The sequence below is a fragment of the Dipteris shenzhenensis genome, chromosome 4 (genome assembly GCF_047967505.1).
Source record: "Dipteris shenzhenensis isolate YYH24624 ecotype China chromosome 4, Dip_SZ_1.0, whole genome shotgun sequence".
NCBI classification, from domain to species: Eukaryota; Viridiplantae; Streptophyta; class Polypodiopsida; order Gleicheniales; family Dipteridaceae; genus Dipteris; species Dipteris shenzhenensis.
Genome location: NC_141599.1, coordinates 52,360,618 through 52,380,541, shown reverse-complemented (window position 1 = coordinate 52,380,541; position 19,924 = coordinate 52,360,618). Strand labels below are relative to the sequence as shown.

At 39.8% G+C, this 19,924-nt stretch overlaps 1 protein-coding gene across 1 annotated transcript; it reads left to right on the top strand.

The window, feature by feature from the left end:
• The first annotated feature begins 18,105 nt into the window (after positions 1–18,105).
• Positions 18,106–19,565, top strand: LOC147903020 (glucan endo-1,3-beta-glucosidase 14-like). The gene is made up of 3 exons (XM_087373992.1): positions 18,106–18,188; positions 19,005–19,297; positions 19,381–19,565. The coding sequence occupies exons 1-3, from the start codon at positions 18,106–18,108 to the stop codon at positions 19,563–19,565; spliced, it is 561 nt and encodes a 186-aa protein (XP_087230118.1).
• The last annotated feature ends 359 nt before the right edge of the window (positions 19,566–19,924 follow it).

Genomic DNA, 19,924 nt, shown 5'->3' with positions numbered 1-19,924 from the left:
TATAGCAAAGTAAGGATTTAAAGGGCATTCGTTGCAAAGCCTCATGATTGCCAACATGAATGTATACTAACATGAATGGAACATCTTACGTTACTAGAGAACATAGTTAATTCAAACCTATTACCAAAGAATTGTTCAAGTCGACAAAGTGCATTCAAATTGCCCTTGATGATGAGCCAATAATTGACCAAATCGGCACCACAAATGAATTTGAAGTTGGGACTAGACTTGGATAGGGGAGGTTCTTGAGATTGGAGCAATAGTCAAGCTTATCATGTAGAATGACTTGGGAATGACCTTGACCTATGGGTATTGCGACCAAGGAGGAAATGAATTAGTCCAAGATGGGTGACAAGATATTCATGGGTCTAGTGCTCCTTTGTTCTTTCCTAAGATAGCCTAATGCTTTTGTTGATCCCTAGGTTTTTCCTAGTTTTTGTGGGTTCAAGTTTGTTGATGTGGTCAAGTTGTAGGTTATTGATGTAGTCAAGTCATAGGTTGGTCATGCAGTCATGAAGCCTCAAATATTGTACCTTAACTAGTCAACATGATGGGAACATGATGGAGCTTTCCTTACAGTTTGTACTTGTTTTCAAAGTGTAACGATCTTCTTTTTGTTTGCACATGGTAGTTTCTTAGTTGGTCTTTATTGGACTTTGTGTTACCTCATAGGAGCTATATTGGCCTTTCCACCTTGTTGGGTTAGGATTAGGACATTTCAATGTCAGCATACTATGAGCTCCATTCATTATGGTGTAATTATGTTTTGGGTGGGCCTGGGACATGGCTTTTTTTGGGCATTCTCCTAGCTCATTACATTTTGTGCATATTGATGGCAATGCTAACTACTAACATTATCTCCACCAAATAATTATTCTTGTAATTCACCATCTCCTCATGATTTCTACAAATTAAGGTCAATCCCAATGGAAACTTGAACAACTAAATTAGCCAGAATAGACAATGGATGTCTCTAGTTGCCAACCACCCTCAAGCCCCCCCCCCCAATATGTGGAGAAGAGCGCAGAGTTAGGTGGAGGCATAACAACACTCTCATTGGAGGCATAGGTAGGGAGTTCCCTTAGCACAAATGGAGCTCCCCATGTGGATGTACTGCACACATCTTGTTTTTCTCCTTTCTATGGGTAGACTAGCTATCAAGGACCAAGCAACAAACCCCCACTAAGGTTGGATTCCCAATGCGTGATGATGTCTTTACTTCCATTTTGATATGCACCCATTGTGTGGTTTTGGATAATGGCACTATGGTGATCACATTACCTTCTAGAAGTCAAAGCTAAGGATTTGATGGGCAAGTGCAAGCAAGTGTTAGAAGGTGCATGTGAATTACAATCTTGCACTGCAAATAGCCCGTCCAAGTGATGCACAACACTTATTTCATTATTTTTGGACTCATATGTCTACTTTTGGACTATTCCTTAAAATCCTTACCAAATGAAAAGTTTACTTTTAAATGAAAATGTCATTCGAGAATCAAAAGTTTACTTTCTAGCACTGTCATTTTCACATAATACATTTCAAAATATCTCTCTACAATGTTGTACAAATAATGCAAAAACTACTATTAAATCCTAAATTTGTTTTTCTTGTTTATAAGAATCGTATTCTTAAATTAAAAAATCTGAGTTATTAGTTTAAATCCATGAAAAACCATGCTATTGAGGATTCACAACATTTTAAAAATGTATACATAAGAGACCTGCAAGACTCTTTTTACTTTCAATGTAGAAAACTATAACACTCTTGAATATTCAAGAAATTAAAAGGTTTATATAGACATGAGACATGATGGAAGCCTCTTTTGTACTCTCCAAAATAGCAATAGCTAGGCTTGCAATTTTACATTATCATATCATAAGTTTTACAACAAATATTCCGCTGGATGAGTCTTTGTACAAAGGATCTCCTGTGGCCTTTTCAATAATTTAATTTTTCCTTTACAATGAGTTTAGTACAAATGGGTGATCCAAACATTTGCTTGTTTGAATGTCCTTTTCTATCATGATCACAGAAATGAGCGATCCAAACGTTTGCTTGTTCAGAATGTCCTTTCTGTCGTCACTTGTCACTTGGGTGCCATCTTCATTCACTCTCATCTGACTACCACCACCACCTTCACTCTTTCTCGATATTTGAATGGTGTTATCATGGGCATTCTTCATTTGCGCTATCTCCTTCTACTTCCTCCTGGGTGAGCATCTTTATGAACTCTGTAATGTGTGAAATAATTGGTTGCGGTAATTTTATTTTGTCTTCTACATCATACCCCATGTGCTTCTTTGTTTTCTTTGACCTTGATTTCCAGGGAGAGATAGTAGGAGAGAGAGAGAGAGAGAGAGAGGGGGGGGGAGAGAGAGAGTAGGAGAGCGAGAGAGAGAGAGAGAGAGAGAGAGAGAGAGAGAGTGGGAGGGAGAGAGGGGTGGGCTACCGCGGCAACGCGAGAGAGAGAGAGAGAGAGACTAGGAGAGAGAGAGAGAGAGAGAGAGAGAGAGAGAGAGAGTGGGGGAGGGAGAGAAGGGCACGCTGCCACGGTAGCGCACGAGAGAGAGAGAGAGAGAGGGAGTGGGATAGTGGGAGAGAGAGAGTAGGAGAGCCAGAGAGAGAGAGAGTGGGAGGGAGAGTGGGATAGAGGGGCAAAGAGCGCACGAGAGAGAGGGGCAGGCAGTGCGTAAGAGAGAGGGGCAGGGAGCGCGCGACGTGAGAGAGAGGGGCAGGCAGCGCACGAGAGAGAGAGAGAGAGAGAGAGAGGGAGAGAGAGTAGGAGAATGGGAGGGAGAGGAAAGAGTGGGAGGGAGCACGAGAGAGAGGGGCACACTACCGTGGCAGTGCGCGAGAGAGAGAGAGAGAGAGAGAGAGAGAGAGAGAGAGAGAGAAAGATAGAGAGGCGAGAGAGAGAGAGAGGGTGGAGAGAGAGAGAGTAGGAGAGCGAGAGAGAGAGAGAGAGAGAGAGAGAGGGAGGGAGGGAGAGAGAGGAGCGCGCTGCCGCGGTAGCGCACGAGAGAGAGAGAGGGAGGGAAGTGGGAGAGAGAGGAGAGAAAGGAGAGAGAGAAAGATAGAGGGAGCAGAGAGAAAGAGAGAGAGTAGGAGAGTGAGCGAGAGAGAGAGAGAGTGGGAGGGAGAGAGAGGGGCGCGTTGCTGCGGTAGCACGCAAGAGAGAGAGAGAGAGAGAGAGAGAGAGAGAGAGAGAGAGGGGGGGGGAGTGGAAGAGAGAGGAGAGAAAGATAGAGTAGGAGAGCGAGAGAGTGAGTGAGAGAGAGAGAGAGAGAGAGAGAGAGAGAGAGAGAGAGAGAGAGAGTGGGAGGGAGAGAGGAGAGAGTGGGAGGGAGAGAGAGGGACGCACTGCCACGACCGTGAGAGAGAGAGAGAGAGGGGAGTGGGCAGCGCGAGAGAGACAGAGAGAGGGAGTGGGAGAGAGAGGAGAGAAAGAGTAGGAGAGCGAGAGAGGGTAGGAGGGAGAGAGAGAGGGGCGCGCTGCCGCAGCAGCATGAGAGAGAGAGAGAGAGAGAGAGAGAGAGAGAGAGAGAGAGAGAGAGAGAGAGAGAAGAGAAGAGAGTAGGAGAGCGAGAGAGAAGAGAGAGAGGCGCAGCACGCAAGTGAGAGAGAGAGAGAGAGAGAGAGAGAGAGAGAGAGAGAGAGAGAGAGAAAGAGAGGAGAGAGAGAGAGAGAGAGAGAGAGAGAGAGAGAGAGAGAGAGGGGGGGGGGAAATGAAGAGGAGGGGAGAGAGTAAATAAAGATGAGAGGAAACGGAGAGTAGAGGGGAGAGGAAATAAAAAAGAGAGGAAAGAGAGAGAGAGAGAGAGAGAGAGAGAGAGAGAGAGAGAGAGAGAGAGAGAGAGGGAGAGAGAGAAGAGAAAAAGAGAGGGAGAGGAGAGACGAGAGAGAGAGAAGCATACTAGAGTGAGAGAGAGAGAGAGAGAGACAAGAAGAAGAGAGAAGCGTACTAGCGTGAGAGAGAAAGAGAAGAAGAAGAGAGGAGATGAGAGAGATGGACGAGAGATAAAATTTTAGAGAGGGAGGGTGCAAGAGAAAGTACGATCAAAGATAGAAAATCTTACCAATGAGGAGGAGAAATGAGTGGGTGACGATCAAGGAGGGATAAAGGAGAGACGTTTTGATGGAAGAATTTGGGAGCTACGATCAATGAGGGATATTAGAGGAGTGATAGTGAAGGAGAATGTAAACATGTGGAAACTTGCAAACAAAACCATCTATCTTGGTGTGTGATTTAGTCGAAACTTAAACAAACAAAACTATAAACCTTGGCGTTTGAAAAGAGAAACGTGTGGAAACTTGCATTTCAAATTTCTCGCCTTTTTCTAAACTATGAATCCCTGTGTTTGAAAAGACAAATGTGTGGAAACTTGAAAATTGTGATAAAAGACAACCTTGTGTTTGAAAAGACAAACGTGTGGAAACTTGAAAAGTGTGAAAAGACAAACGTGTGTGAAAATGAAAACTTGTGGAAACTTGAATTTTAATTTTTTTTTAAATTTAAAATGAGTTTCACTTCCATTTTCAATTTACTAGTTTAATTTCTCAATTAAATTTTCTGAAATATAGTTTACAAGAATACATTTTGTGTTGGAATATAGAAAGTATAATTTTAATTTTATTACATTTTTTAAAATTTTAAAAGTAGTTTAACTTACATTCGTTATTATTACTTTAATTTATTTCTTTTTAGGGAGAATTAATATATTCTTCTAGGTAAATATTAAATTTTTTATTTTAAGTCTTATTTTATTAAATTTACATTATTTTTTCATAAACTTTAAGTTAAATTGAATTTATTTATATTTCAAATTTTGTGATTTCAAACTAATTAGAATTTACTTTGTCAAAATTTAAACTTCTTATGATTATGAATTTTAAATTCTTATTAGTTTTAAGTTAAATTAATTTGAATTAAAAAAGAGTTTGGGGGTTTGGGTTTAAGGTTTGGGGATGGAGGTTTAGGGTTTCGGAGTTAGGGCTTAGGGTTTGGAGTTAGGGGATAGGGGTTTACGGTTTAGGGTTTGGGTTTGGGATTAGTGTTTAGGGCGTTAGTATTTGGGGGATAGGGTTTAGGGTTTAGGATTCACGGTTTAGGGATTAGGGTTTAGGATTTGGGGGTTAGGGTTTAGGGTTTAGGGTTTTGAGGTTTGGGTTTAGGGTTTAGGGTTTTGAGGTCTAGGTTTAGGGTTTAGGGTTTGGGGGTTAGGTTTTAGGGTTTTAAGGTTTGGGGGTTAGGGTTTAGGGTTTAGGAGTTTAGGGTTTAGGATTTAGGGTTTGGGGATTTGGGTTTAGGATTTGGGGGTTTGGTTTTAGGGTTTAGGGTTCATGATTTGGGGTTAGGTTTTAAGATTCGAGGGTTTGGGTTTGGCGTTTAGGGTTTAAGGTTTGGAGTCAAATTAAATTTGTAGTTTTTATTATTTAAATTCAAATTTATTAAGATTTTAACTTCTTATTAATGTGAATGTTCAATTCTTATGAATTGTAAGTAAATTAGTTTTTGTAAATAAAAATTTTATCTTTTTTAAACTCGCAACTTGAGTATATTAAAAAGAAGAATGGAAAATAGATTATTTCTTGCTTTTAATTCGCAACCTAAGCATATTAAAAAGAATAATGGAAAATAAATTATTTCTTGCTTTTCTTCGCTTCGACGGTTGGTGTAGTCTAGATTAGCATAGATTAGTTTGTCCTTAGAAGAGAGAACTCCAAAAAAACCAATCAAAGCCATGCTCAAAATTTCCCAACTAGTTCCTAATCGGAGTCAGTCCATTCGTTCACATTCGGTTTCACACTCACAACAACCCTACCATTTAAGCAACGATTAAGGTTTTTAAACTTTCAAGATGATTGAAAGTTGTATCAGTGGACAGGATAGATTACAATTGAATCAGTTAAGGGACTAGACAGAGCAGATTATATTCGTACCAGTTGTGGGAGTTGACAGAGCATTTTACACTTATATCAGTTGCGAGAGTTGACAGAGCATTTTGCACTTATATCTGACAAACTTCAAATTTGTATTCGATTGTACTTTATTTCATTTTACACTATCCACAAGATCATTGTAAATCCTTATTCTTTTTCACATTTATGCATGTGTCTAAGCCTTATAAAGCCTTTTAGGCTATTCCCAAAGCATGAAATTGACACTTATACGATTGGGAAGAATAAAAACTTGAGGTGTATCAATGGGACTCATTGTACTTTTGATTTATCAAAGTAATTGTAGTTTGTCAAAGTACTTAAAATTTTTGTTGTGCTTTAATATAGGATGGATCTTGAGGCTACAGCATTTGTCAATGGTATGACACTAAAATACAATGGAAGAATTTATGCCCCAAAGGACTTCACAAACTGGACCGTTGTTGACACAACAAAGAAAGCATGGTTCTTGGTATTAAGTAAAGGAAATCTCATTCTAATGATGACAAAGAGAGAGTTGGAGAAAGATGAGTGGGCATCAAATGTATCTTTCTCAAAGAGCAATTTGATTCAAGGGGGCACGTTACTAGGAATAAAAATTGAAAAAGATAGCAGTACAATGATGATTTACATAAAGTCAAGAATGAGCAACAGATTGTTTCTTCTTTCTAAGAAAGATGCAATGCACTTTGTGATGCCGCCGCCAAAAGCACCTAGATTTCCTGAATTGGTTCCTGCATTGGAGATCCTCCAACATGTGTGGGACAAATTTCCCATTGAGGAAGCAAGAAAAATGCAGTCAAAGATTATCCTTGAATACTTTCAGGGTGTCATTGAACAAGGTTCAACTTCATTGGAGGGACCTAAGGTGCAAGAATCCACACATGAGAAAGGAAGTGATGAGACACGCCATGTAGACCTGGTTCATGGTAATACAAATGAGAGAGGAACTGGAGTGGATGAGACAAAACACATATTGTAGCATTGGATGAGGGTCTTGTACACGTGGATGCTTACAAGAGATCTACATCTGAGATAGAGGAAGTGAATTGGTGGAGATAGGACATGCATCAGATGATACAGGACGTGCAATGCATCTCAGACAGAAATTAAATTGAGTGAGACACGACATGCATCAGATAAGACAAGACATGCACACACATCTCTTGTTCATGGTATTACTCACTTAGATGGTGTAACTCATGAAGTTGATGGAATAACAGAACAAGTGAAGCCCTTAAGTATACCTGAAGTTGAGGCAATAGAAGAAGAAGTAGGGCGATCTAAAGTGGTTCACATAGAGCCCCTAAAAAATAAACCCTGACGTCAATTACAAAAGGCAAGTACTTCACGAGCTAGAGTTCCAAGTCCTATAACTCGAAAGAGAGGTCATTCATATACAAAGAAAGGGCAAAGAAGAGAAGAGGAAGAACACGAAGAGGATGCGGAGGGTCTTGAAATGGAGTCAGATTTAGAAGCAGAAATGTTATCAATGAAGAACCTAAATCTTCACTTGAATGAGGCTGTGACAGATGAGGATCCAGGATATATATGGGGCCAGAAGACTCAAGTTATACATGCTTCAATGGTGGTCAAAGCAAGTGTCTTCACCAACAGCAGGACCTTAGATATTGTCTATGCTGAAAAGATTTTCGAGGCTTTGATTAAAGGAAAAAAAACCAATTGTTTCTAATTTAGAACTCCGTCCAAGGGCATTTTGGCCAGTCAGAGGAGATTATAGTCAATCCATCAATTTCTCTCAGCCTATAGATTTTGAGATGCAATTCACTAAGTTCCTCGGAAAACAAGTTCCCTCACTTTAAGAAGCACAGAGTTCAGTGAATGATCCAGAACGACATATAAAGGATGCTAAGAGAAATTTCTTAGCTCATTGCACATTTGAGGCAATAGATGGTCAGCACTATGCCTATGCTTGTAATGAGCGCTCTAGAGAGGCATACAACAAAGGAGAAATTACTTATCAAACCTTCACGAGTGTGCCTCAATTTCACTTTTATTCTGCATGCATTTGTATCTTTAAGAATGAGAAAAAATATTTGATTGAGTCAGAAAGACTTAATCATGACATTCATGTACTATAAAAGATCACCTCCACTTCAGAGATGTTGCTCAAAGCTAAGACCATATGGAGAACTTTTCATTCTCCTGTGACCACTCTCAAAAGAACTGCAACTAAAGTGGAAGCAGATAATCTTGTTGACTTTTACACATGCTTGAGTGCCATTGTACCAAGGGGAAAGTAGGAAAGAACAGAGGTGATTACAAGCTTTAAGACAGTAAGGGATAGGTATCAAGACTACACAAGCATACTTTTCCGTAGTGATGAAGTTTTTCATCAGATCAAAGACGTGTGTCTTGCATGTGAGAAGGGAGATGTCACATATGAAGCTCCATCATTGATTAAAGACAAGGCAAAGAAGATTGAGAAAAAAGAGATGACAGCTCAGATGTGGAGGCCTCTAAGAAACTTACCAAACAAATACGCAAGTCTTGCTGCAGAGAAATTAATGTCCAAAGAATGGTTTTTTGGCAAAAAGGATAAAGATCATTGCATGGAAGACTGCATCATCCAACAGGTCAAGCGTGATGCAGTAAAGAGTGTAATTGAATATTTGTGGCAAAAAAAAAATTCTAATTAGCCAATGTAAAATTAATCATAGCATTATGAGGCAGATGGCATCAGCTTTACCATCGGCTAAACAGAAGGCTTGGGCGCATAAATGGGTTCAGGTAGAAGATGATGGATCTAAAATTACTCCTTCTATGACAAGTGACATTCCAGAAAATGTGTATGCACATGCACAAAAAGTCATCAATAAGCACACTCTCAGAAAAGAAAAAACTTTGAACAATGGCTTTTTTTTCATACATGAAATCATTTCAAAGTCGGGAAAGAGTGTTGAGTGCAAGGGAGTTTCATTGAATGATTTTTTGTCCGACGACACTACTTGAGAGAGGCCTCAGCTTTTCTTTGTCTATGAAATATCACCGAATGACATTTGTCAACTCCTTGACAGAATATTACATAACACCATTGGTAGAGTGGGACTATGTAGTAACATAGTCATATTTGCTGATAAAGATGACAAGGAAAAAATGTATGCTGCAATGAGCTTAAGATTTACAATGGTATATACTCAAAAAAAAGGGACAAGAGAGAATGCGGTCTCAAGATACAGAGTCTTGAAACCTTTTTCTTGTGCATGAAGAGCCCTTACAATGATCACTCCTTTTATTACAACATAAGAGGGAATGCAAAGAGATTGCAACTACTAGTGGAAGAGCATGAAGCTCCAAGTCCCCTCCATTGCAATGCAAATCACTATGAAAGGCCAGCATAAAGTACTGATCTTTTAATTAGTATGATGGAATTTTTGCTATCGTCCAGATGGGAAGTCACATTGTGTCGAATGGGACATTTGTTTGAAGCTCTTATCAGAAAAGGACACCATGTAAATATTATTGAGAGCCCTGCTTGCTTGGAATACCTTGATACCATGGCTTCTCTCACAATAAAGTATGATAAGAAAGGTCCGATCTCACATGAAGAGGATGCTGGCATAGAGATGGCCATGTATGACGAGAGCAAGAAAGATGATGAAAATGTTGAAAGCTCTGGATATGATAGTGAGGACACCAGTGATAGTAAGGAAGCTGAAAAAGATGGATATGACACTGACCTTGCCTTAGAAGGTTACATAAAAAGACCACGAAGATATCTAGAGGTATGAAAACTTGTCTTTAATTTTCTTTATTCATTTAAAGGCCTTTTTAAATTTATAATTAATTTAAAATTTTGAATCTCATAATTATTTTATCCTTTTATAGGAGAAGGAAAAGGAGGAGGATGAGGAGGACATAGCTGGAGTAGAGAATATAGAAAGCTCATCTCAAGAATGCAAAGCTACTTTGGCTATCCATCAAATGACTCTAGAAAATAATCATACCTTGCAGCAAATGGAGAAGTCATTTCAAGTTAGGTTTCAAGTTCGAGAACAACCTCTTACTTTTCTATTCGATGAAGAGGACATTTCAATCCTTATAAACTTCAAGAAAGAGATTAATGACAAGGTCATAATAGCCATCCTCAGGTTGACACAAACTTTTTCTTGACTTTATGCTTTTGTATTTCCATTGGATCAAATGAACTAATATTCTTTTCTTTTTATTGCAGTATGGTTTTAGAATAGTTTCCCCTATATATACAGAGATGTACATATATGGTCGATCCTCTTATTTCTAGTGTACTTAGCAATAAGCAGATGACCATAGATGATGTTTTTAAGTGGTTGCAACCTGTTGATTTGACTGCGGCGCGAGTTATCTTTACTGCATATCACGAGGAGTGAGTATCAATCCCTACTTAGCTTATCTCTTACATTGTGGAGGATTATATCAAATAATAATTATTCTTAATTGATAATGCGCACATTCATTTATGTTATCTATTTTGATGTGTAGATCGGCTCGAAAGTTGGTAGGTGCTATAGATGCACTTATGCAAATGGAAGGTGACTTAGAAAGTCAAATAGAGTATGTAACATGCCCTGCAGCGAAGCAGAATGATGACCACAGTTGTGGGTGGAGAGTCAGATATAACTGCTTTTTGCTCCTTGCTCAAATTTAATTTGAGCGGCGATGAAACCTCATTGTCGACATATAGAGACTTGCATCTATATGCATTTATGTCATCTATCATTAAGGCATTTATTGATAACGTGGTGGAGCATCCAGAGAAAACATTGATTGCTACGCCCATAAGTTGTCCTAATGTAACTGTTGTATTGGACGAAATGGGGAGCTCTTTTGACGTTAGGGTTATCATTAGCAAGCAACCTCGTGTTTTGACATTTGGTAGCGAGGAAGTTACAATCCTCTCCGACCCTTTGAAAGAGGCTAACGACAAAGTCATGATGGCCATCCTCAGGTTTGATATGAACATCTCTTGGCTTGATACTTCAATCATTTGATTCAATCTGCTTCTAACGTTTATTTATTGCTACAGTACGGTTATCTCACTTTCCTAGATCAGTACAGAATCGCATGTGTATGCTCGATTCTCTCCTTTCAGCTGTACTTAGTGACACCAAGAAGACAATAGATGATGTTTGTTCAATGCTACAACCTTTAGACTTGGATGGCATGCTAGTTGTCTTTATGCCATATTATGAGAAATAAGTATCGTCTCAATCTTTCTTTTACTCTTTTATTTGTAATATTGTGTCAATTAATACTTAATATTGTGATAAATCTTATCGCTCTTTATTGGTGACGTAGCTCACATTGGAGCCTGATAGTATGGGATCTTGATGACAACGATTGTTGGTTTGTCAATTCATTTACAGGCTTTCACGGGGTGTTCAAGTAAGTGTTCTTTTATCATATCATTATGAACATGCATCTTACTATTTACTACACAAATTCACTTTGTCATATGTCATGATGGACAAATCTGCAAACGAGTTAGTATCTGTGATTATGAAAATTAGGGAGCATCAAGACCAACCAAATTTCCAGACACGCCTCGCACACGCCTCGCAGTGGAGCAGAAAGACAAGCTTAGTAGTGGGTGGAGAATTGCCTACAACTTCATGTTGTTCCTCAATGAAATTTTTGAACATGTCTCAATAGAAGCATATACAAAGCTCGAGCTACAAGATTTTATGACTAAGACTATTTACTACCTAACTGCTACCATTGGGAAACAACATGATGGACTCAATGAAGAACCTAAGGGAGCCAAAGAAAAACAAGAGACAATTCAATCTCCTTCTGCATCACAGCCTCAAGTAGAAGCATTACAGTCTCCACTTGAATTAGAGACTCAATGCATTCTTCCTACACAAGAAGTAGAGACTCAATGTGCATTTACAACATCACATCTTGCAAAGGAGGAAGAGATTGAGTCTATCCCGATTGCACTAGAAGTAGAATCTCAATGTACACCATCCACACAAGAAGTAGACTCAATGTACTCTTAGAGAATCACAGCCTCAAGAGGACTCATCAGACTCTATTCAGTTGTAAAACATGTAGAAAGAAACATGAGTCCTTGAATATTTTTATCTTGTTTGTATTGACTAATGATAGTGTTTTTTAAACTTATGTTAAATGTTACAATACATTAGGATATTTACTTATGATATTTATTCAATTTATATTATTATTGTATTAGCAATTTTAAAAAAATAAATTGTGTTAGCAATTCTAATATGATCTGCTCAGCCCTACCAGACTTGTTGCAGAGAATACAAAACTATTACAAGCCATAGAGGCCAAGATCACACTAGAAGATCTCATAATTAGTATCTCTTATCTTCTCAACAATCCAATCTTCCATAGACTCCACGTCCATATCCTCAACATAATTACAATGAAGAAGAAATTCATGCAATCATGATGGATAGGCCACAGACTCCACGTCCATATCCTCAACATAATTACAATGAAGGAAGAAATTTAAGCAATCATGATGGACAGGCCACAGAGGCTGAGATCACACTAAAAGATCGCATCATTAGTATCTCTTATCTTCTCAACAATCCAATCTTCCACGGACTCCACTTCCATATCGTCAACATAATTACAATGAAGGAAGAAATTCTCAACAATCCAATCTTCCACGGACTCCACTTCCATATCGTCAACATAATTACAATGAAGGAAGAAATTCAAACAGTCACTGGATAGGCCACAGAGGCCGAGATCACACTAGAAGATCTCATCATTAGTATCTCTTATCTTCTCAATAATCCAATCTTCCACGGACTCCACTTCCATATCGTCAACATAATTACAATGAAGGAAGAAATTCAAACAGTCACTGGATAGGCCACAGAGGCCGAGATCACACTAAAAGATCTCATCATTAGTATCTCTTATCTTCTCAACAATCCAATCTTCCACGGACTCCACTTCCATATCGTCAACATAATTACAATGAAGGAAGAAATTCAAACAATCACAGATTGTTTCTTTATAATCTCTTTGGGAGGCCTTTATTGTTCTTTTAGCATCCCGATCAAATCGGCCATACCGAGTGCTTCGATAACGTAGGTTGCTTAAGAAGTTCAAGAGATCTTATCGTGCTTTTATAATACATTGTAAAAGTCTTTCGCTCTCTGCTATCTTATGAGTCTCCTCCCTCTCTATCCGCCTCTATGCATCGAATTCCTCTCTCTCCATCCGTGTGAGTGGAGAGCCTTGTCGAATTCTTGCATCTCTCCTTGCTCCTTGGTCAGCAACCCATTGTTTGAGACTGTCGATTCAAGACTCCACGTCTCCGACAATGCCAAGGATATCCATGGTGGGTGGAGAGATGATAAATTAAGAGTGATAAACGAAGAATGTGCTTGTAGAAGGACTAGGATGGACTAAAGAAGGGAGTCTAATTATATTATTCTTGTCTTCAATCACTTTATTTCATAGATTTAAACCGATTCAAAATCTATCATCTCATGTGTCTCACATTTACGGTCTTTTATTTTTTACTTCACTCAATGGATAGCTCACCTCTCTAAATTTATTAAATCGGTTTTACTTTTTTGAAAGTCTAATTTATTATATACAATAAATATCTTCTGATGAGAATCTAATAATTATATCATTCTTATGTTCCATCACTTTATTTTATAGATTTCAATGTACTCAAAATCTATCATCTCACATGTTTTGCATTACGGTCTTGCATCAGCAAGTCTAACTTATATTATATTTAAAAAATATCTCATGATGAGATTCTAATAATTATATCATTCTTGTATTCCATCATTTTATTTTATAAATTTCAATGTACTGATCACTGTCTTACATGTCTCACGTGTCTCGCATTACGGTCTTACATCCCATCATTTTATTTTATAGATTTCAATGTACTCACTGTCTTACATGTCTCACATGTCTCGCATTACGGTCTTGCATCTGTTACTTCAGATAATCTAGTCATCTCAGCCTCTACCAATTCTTTATTCTAAATCTTTCATCTCACATTATGAGTCTGCAGTTCTATAAATCCCTTAGTAGTCGTTCGTCTTCTATATCTCACCTGCAGCAAACACTTCTTCCACTTTGCTCTTCTTACCTTACTCCTCTCCTCAAGCTTGCTCCTTCCATCTTGCCCGCAGCCTTACCTCCTCTTCTCAAGCATACTTCTTTCATCTTACCTTACCTCCTCTAGTTACCTTCCTCACTCTCGTTACCTTCCTCCTCTCGTTTTTATGGATCTTTTTAAGGTAATCGATTCTGTCGAGCAAGCCATTAGCAGCATCAAAGTATGGATTGCCGAGAACCAAGGAAAGAGAGAGGAGACAAAGTGAAATCCAGCTCCATTAACCCAGTACGAGAAGGATGACTTTGCTTGTCAGAAGGGCTTAGAGAAGGAAGAGAAAAGAAAAATAAGTATGGCTACTACTGAAATAGATAAATTGCAGTCATATAGGAGAGAGCTGATAGACTTTCAAAGTGAGATATCTTCGCATGTGGCTCGTTATGGAAGATTTCCACCCAAGGAAGCGCAAGCCATTCGGAATAAACAAAGTGTTATGTAAGAGAAAATTCATCAATCCTTACTTCTCTTCTATAATTTTAACTACATCGATGAGGATGAGATGAGCTCAGGTTGAATTTAGGCTAAAGTCTTGAAAATAAAAAATTCATCAATCCTTACTTCTCTTCTATAATTTTAACTACATCGATCATCCTACTTCTCTTCTATAATTTTAACTACATCGATGAGGATGAGATGAGCTCAGCTCTTGAATGGGTTGAATTTAGGCTACAGTCTTGAAAATAGATTTGCCTTCCAGTGAGAGGCTTATTGTAACTTTTGGTGTTTTTCAACCCCTTTATAAATATTGTGAGAGTTTACTACTTACACTTGTAACTTTTGAAAGTGTTTCCTAAACGCTATTATAAATATTAAGAGAGTTTACAATTACTAAATCTTTTTTTTTTTGGTAACTTATCTCAGGCTTATTGTAACTTTTGGTGTTTGTCAACACCCTCATAAATATGGTGAGAGTTTCTTTAATACTATAACTTTTGAAGGTGTTTATTAATACCATTAAATATTAAGAGAGTTTACAACTGCTGAATCTTATTATTTCATGTAACTTATCTAGGCTGCGTTAAATTTTATAATTTTAGTTTCATCTCCTTAAAAAATATATAAAAAAATGCTTGTTTTTATGTTTTTATATGTGCTTTGAAGATTAGGTTTTTCTTAAATTTTATCTGAAAACTAGTCCAAAAGTATATGTAAAAATGAATTTGTACATTAATAAGTCCAAAATTAATGAAATAAGTGTTGCACATGAAACTGGTTCACTCATGGTGCACGGATTACGGAGTGATCTACTCACTTTGGTGTATAACATACTCACAAAGCCTCGAGCACCCACATTGACCCTTCTAAAACCACTTAGACCACCTTGTAAAGTGGCTTGTAGTGTGGTGGTATTGCTATTGTGGCCCTGTCCTATGCTTATAGGATGCATATAAGATGTCAGCGAATGCATGACAACGCATAGGAGTATAGTGCATACACATGATCTGAACATGGGCCTTCTAGGTTTCTTGAGAGAAGAATTATGACATACATCAATGTAGTAATGAGGAGCAAATACCATGCGTCTTTTTGGGATTAAATGATGTTTCTTATATATGTGAGATCAGTTTTTATTTCTATCTTTTTATGCTTTGGAATATGCTATCAAGAACTACTGAAGCTTGTTTTCTGGTGACTGCATGATTGTTTTTACACCCATTTTGCATGATGGCTTGGGAGATCTAACATATGTTGTCATGGTTTTCAATACTTATGTATTTGTCAAGTCGATACCCTCTACGGTAAAAAAACAATGCTGCTATGGAACAAGGAGGACAGATACTTCTCATGATGTATTTCTATAGGTTGCCTAGAATCCATGTGCCAATGTGTAGAAATTTGATCAGTCAGACAAGAGAACATTATTCTTCCGTTGGAGGACTTGCCCAAGGAGGTATAATTGTGCGATGATTTGGACAGTTTTCTAATTTGTTGTGAACATTATATCTCACCATATGTACCATGCAAATGTAGATTCAGAAGTAGGTCCTACCTCTTACCACTTAGTCATTCAAGCTGAACTAGAGGAGATAGCAAAGGTAATAGAAGAGCCAAAAGGCTACAGGTGTTCAATGGTTTGCAGGAATATTTGCTTTATGGCTATATTGCTTCTAATTCAAAGCCCTTATCTTCATGCAGGGCGCTTAGAAAAATGAGGAGGGTCATGAGAACCAAAGGGGATCTTTCCATTTGTCGGCATCCTAGTCAAAAGGTGGCCATGATGATGTGGGTTGACGAATCTAGATACTCAAGTGCCAGAGTGGAATACTTTGACTGGCAAGCTATGTATGGTTGCTTCCAAGATTGCTTGGAAATTTGTGGCTAATGAAGGTTGGTTTATCACCACATCATTGGCAGATCACTTGCTTGTTGTGTAAGCACTTGCAAGTGAGCCTCTAGTGCGCAATAATGGTGTGCTTGGACATCGGATATCAAAGGTGAGAGCTAATTGAAGAGTTGTGCCTTTAATTTTTTTGAACACATTAGATCATCTTTCATGACATTAATGTTTCTTACTCGTCTATTTCTGTAATATATTAGGTTGTTTGGTTGGAGCTTTGTACTTTTGTTCATGAGGTTAGACCATGTTGCGTATGAATACACAGATCAGTCATTCGCCACTAGCTTTCTCGCGCTCAAACCAATTACAGTGGGATCGAGCTCCGGGAACGATGTAAAGGTAGAAAATTTGTTGGTGGGTTGTGGGAGGCAATACGGTGGTCCGAATTACAAGAAATTGGAATTATCTGATCAATCTTATGCAAACAAATTCTCCTACTGCCTTGCGGATTTTTACTTGGCCAGCACTAGGACGATTTTCAGAAATCTCAAATCCTAGGCAGCCAAGTGGCTTCAAAGGAACCGTGAGATGTAGGAAGCCTTTAATAGATGTGCTTTTCTTAATTTGTTGTTTGCCATTAAAATAGCCTCCCCCTCTGCCCATAGATTTCTGCAACGTCCATGTGGTATCATCGCTTCCCAGGTACTTTGGCGTGATTGCAACTGGAGCTACTGCTTCTTCTTGAGGGTAAGCTCCTCAAATCTGTTCCGATTTGATTCATGAACATTGTCTGCACGAATTTATCGTCCTCTCTATGCTTCTCGGGTCAGCATATGGATTCTGAAATCCCAACGCACCAAGGATCACGCAACGGAATCTCTTACTAAGGATGCGGAAGAAGAGGAGAGGGAGGAAGAAGGTGGAGCAGCCATGGAAGCTAGGAGTGAACTGCGAGGAGGTAGTGAGCTACGAAAATGGTGCAGGAAAAGCTCGCCATGCGAGCTTACTATATAGAATTCGAGCTAGTTTGCGAGAATCGAAGCTCGGATTTCTCTACACGAATGCACACAACTCTGCAAACGAGATGATGATCGCCATCTCCTCTCAACAGGAGCTCCATCATCATCTCCTTCGCTCTCCCATCATCCCTCAAAAGCTGCTTCCGCTCCTCTGCAGCTCAGTACACACTCTCCGTGCGAAGCTCGCGAGCTCTCCTCATCGCCATCTTCTCCTGTTTCAGCTGCTTTTGCATCGCCATCTTCCTCGTCTTCTATCTCCTCTGCTTTTTCAGCTTCTTACCTCCTTAACTCCATCGCCATCTCCCTCGCCAACCATCCTCCACATTCCATCCACACCGCCTTTTTGCAGCCGCTCCAGCTACTCCGCCGTCTCCCACTCGCCACCACCCTCATCTCCAACCGTGCTTTTCCCTGCTGCTGTTGCAGCTACACACACACACACACACCCAGAGCTTGCTAGCATTCTCCCAATTGCCTCCCTCCTTCCCCAAAAAAATTCAAACCCCCTCGATTTCCTCGCTCCGACAAACTTCCACTGATTCTACGGAGCAGAGAGGACCCACCGCCTCTCATGCTTTTCTCCATCGCCTGTCCACTCGTGACTGTGGTTTGTACTTCCGCGGGGCCAACCCCCGTCGTACGTTTGCCTGTTCGTTCGTCTCCTTTCGTTTATAAGGGGATTCAATCGGTCTAGATTCAGAAGCTGGAATTTGGCCTCTACCAGCGATTACTTCGTTAAGACCATGAATGCGAGCGATCCCATCTCCGACTTGGAGTACGGTGCCGGTATTGACAACCTCTACTTCTGGAACATATCCCTCAATTTGTTTGCGAATAATACTGCTAATTTCGCCGGGTCGAATACGGAAGCTAATACGGAAGCTAATCAGCTGCGTTTTCCATGGCCCGGAATAGGCCAATGTGATAACAAATGCTTTAGCTTAACCCATTGATGGCAGAGGCCAAATTCCAGCATGCGCAAATGCAATTCACCATCTAAACGACTATTCGGACTCTCCGGAGCTCTTTCTGAGGCAAGGCGAGAGACTTGCTGCCGAACCTGTTCAATTGCCCGTTGTTTTTCAAAACGAATAGTATAATTTTTACTATCCTCCAATCTTTTTGGATCTTCATCAGCCGCATCAACGAGATCCCGCTTCTCCCCCTCCAATTTGCGTGAGTCCATTCACGCGGATCTCATCCGCTTTCACTTTTGCTTGTTGCAAACGAGTCCGAGCCTGCTTGAGTTTTTCGGTAGCCTCTTTATAACGTTCCTCCGCGTCACGAATAGTACTCAAGATTGTTCCCTTACAATTCTCCAGTAGATTGGTCAATGAAAGTAGATTATATATCTCCGGTTCCCAGAGATCTGTGGTCCCTTCCCAAACCGAACATGGATCTTTCGATTCATTCGGCTTTCCCGCCCGTACCTCTCGATAGGATAAGAAAATCCAATATCTTCACGGACCTGCCATCCCTATGAATGTAGTCCACAGGTGGAAATCAAATTGCTGAAACTTGAAAATCATCGAGGGCTCTTCTGGACGATACTCCTCCTACCAGCGAAGTCGTTTCCTCTGAGGAGAGCGACCAACAACGTACACACGAGCCACTTCCTTCCAATTGATTTTGGGTAATGCAGCTCTTTCATGAAGCCATTGCTGGACTACTTGGCATCCATTGGGTCTGTTCTCATGATCAACGCTTACCCTTACCTGGCGTACACTGCTGATCCAGCCACATTGCCCCTGGACTACGCTCTTTTTGAGTTCAAATCGCTTGTGGTTGATCCCAATACAAACTTGCAATATACTAGTCTTTTTGGTGCACAGTTGGATGCCCTCTACTTTGCCATGGAAGGGAGTGGGCACCTGGAACTGAGTGTGATCGTTAGTGAGACTGCCTGGCCCACAAAGGGTGATGCCAATGAACCAGGTGCAAGGGGATACATGGCCCACAAAGGGTGATGCCAATGAACCAGGTGCAAGGGGCTTAAATCCTCCATTCTCATTTTTAAGCCCTCTTCAGAATTGTCCAAGGGGATACATGGGCGACTCGGGCTTTCGAGCGCATCGCCGGGCACTGCACCGGAGCCCGTGGAACTAATCAGGATCCTGATCCACGAAAGTCCGGCGAGTATCAACTTATTATGATCTGTGTCAAACATGAACGGAAGATGCCATGGCCGCTCATCAATTATTGATGGGTGCATACTAATAAAGTAGCTACATGTGATCACTCGACTATCCAAGAACCAATTATGCATGCATAGCATGACTGACAGAGAGAGGATTTGCAAGAACGTCGAGTCGTGTAAATTGTTGTCCTAAGCTCCATAGGTCGTCGCAAAGACACATGTCGCAGCTTTTTCTTACATGTCCTTTATTTTGTTATGTACTGAAACTTGTCCTTGAAATTTTTTACTCTATCCAATCGCTCCCGTCCATTGGAATTGTTCGATCGCTTTCGTCTCGCGGATGAGCTTCAGAAAAACCACAAACAAATATTTTTTTTTTTCTCAGATTCCTATTGCGAGATGTACTTCATCTCAATGAATTAATA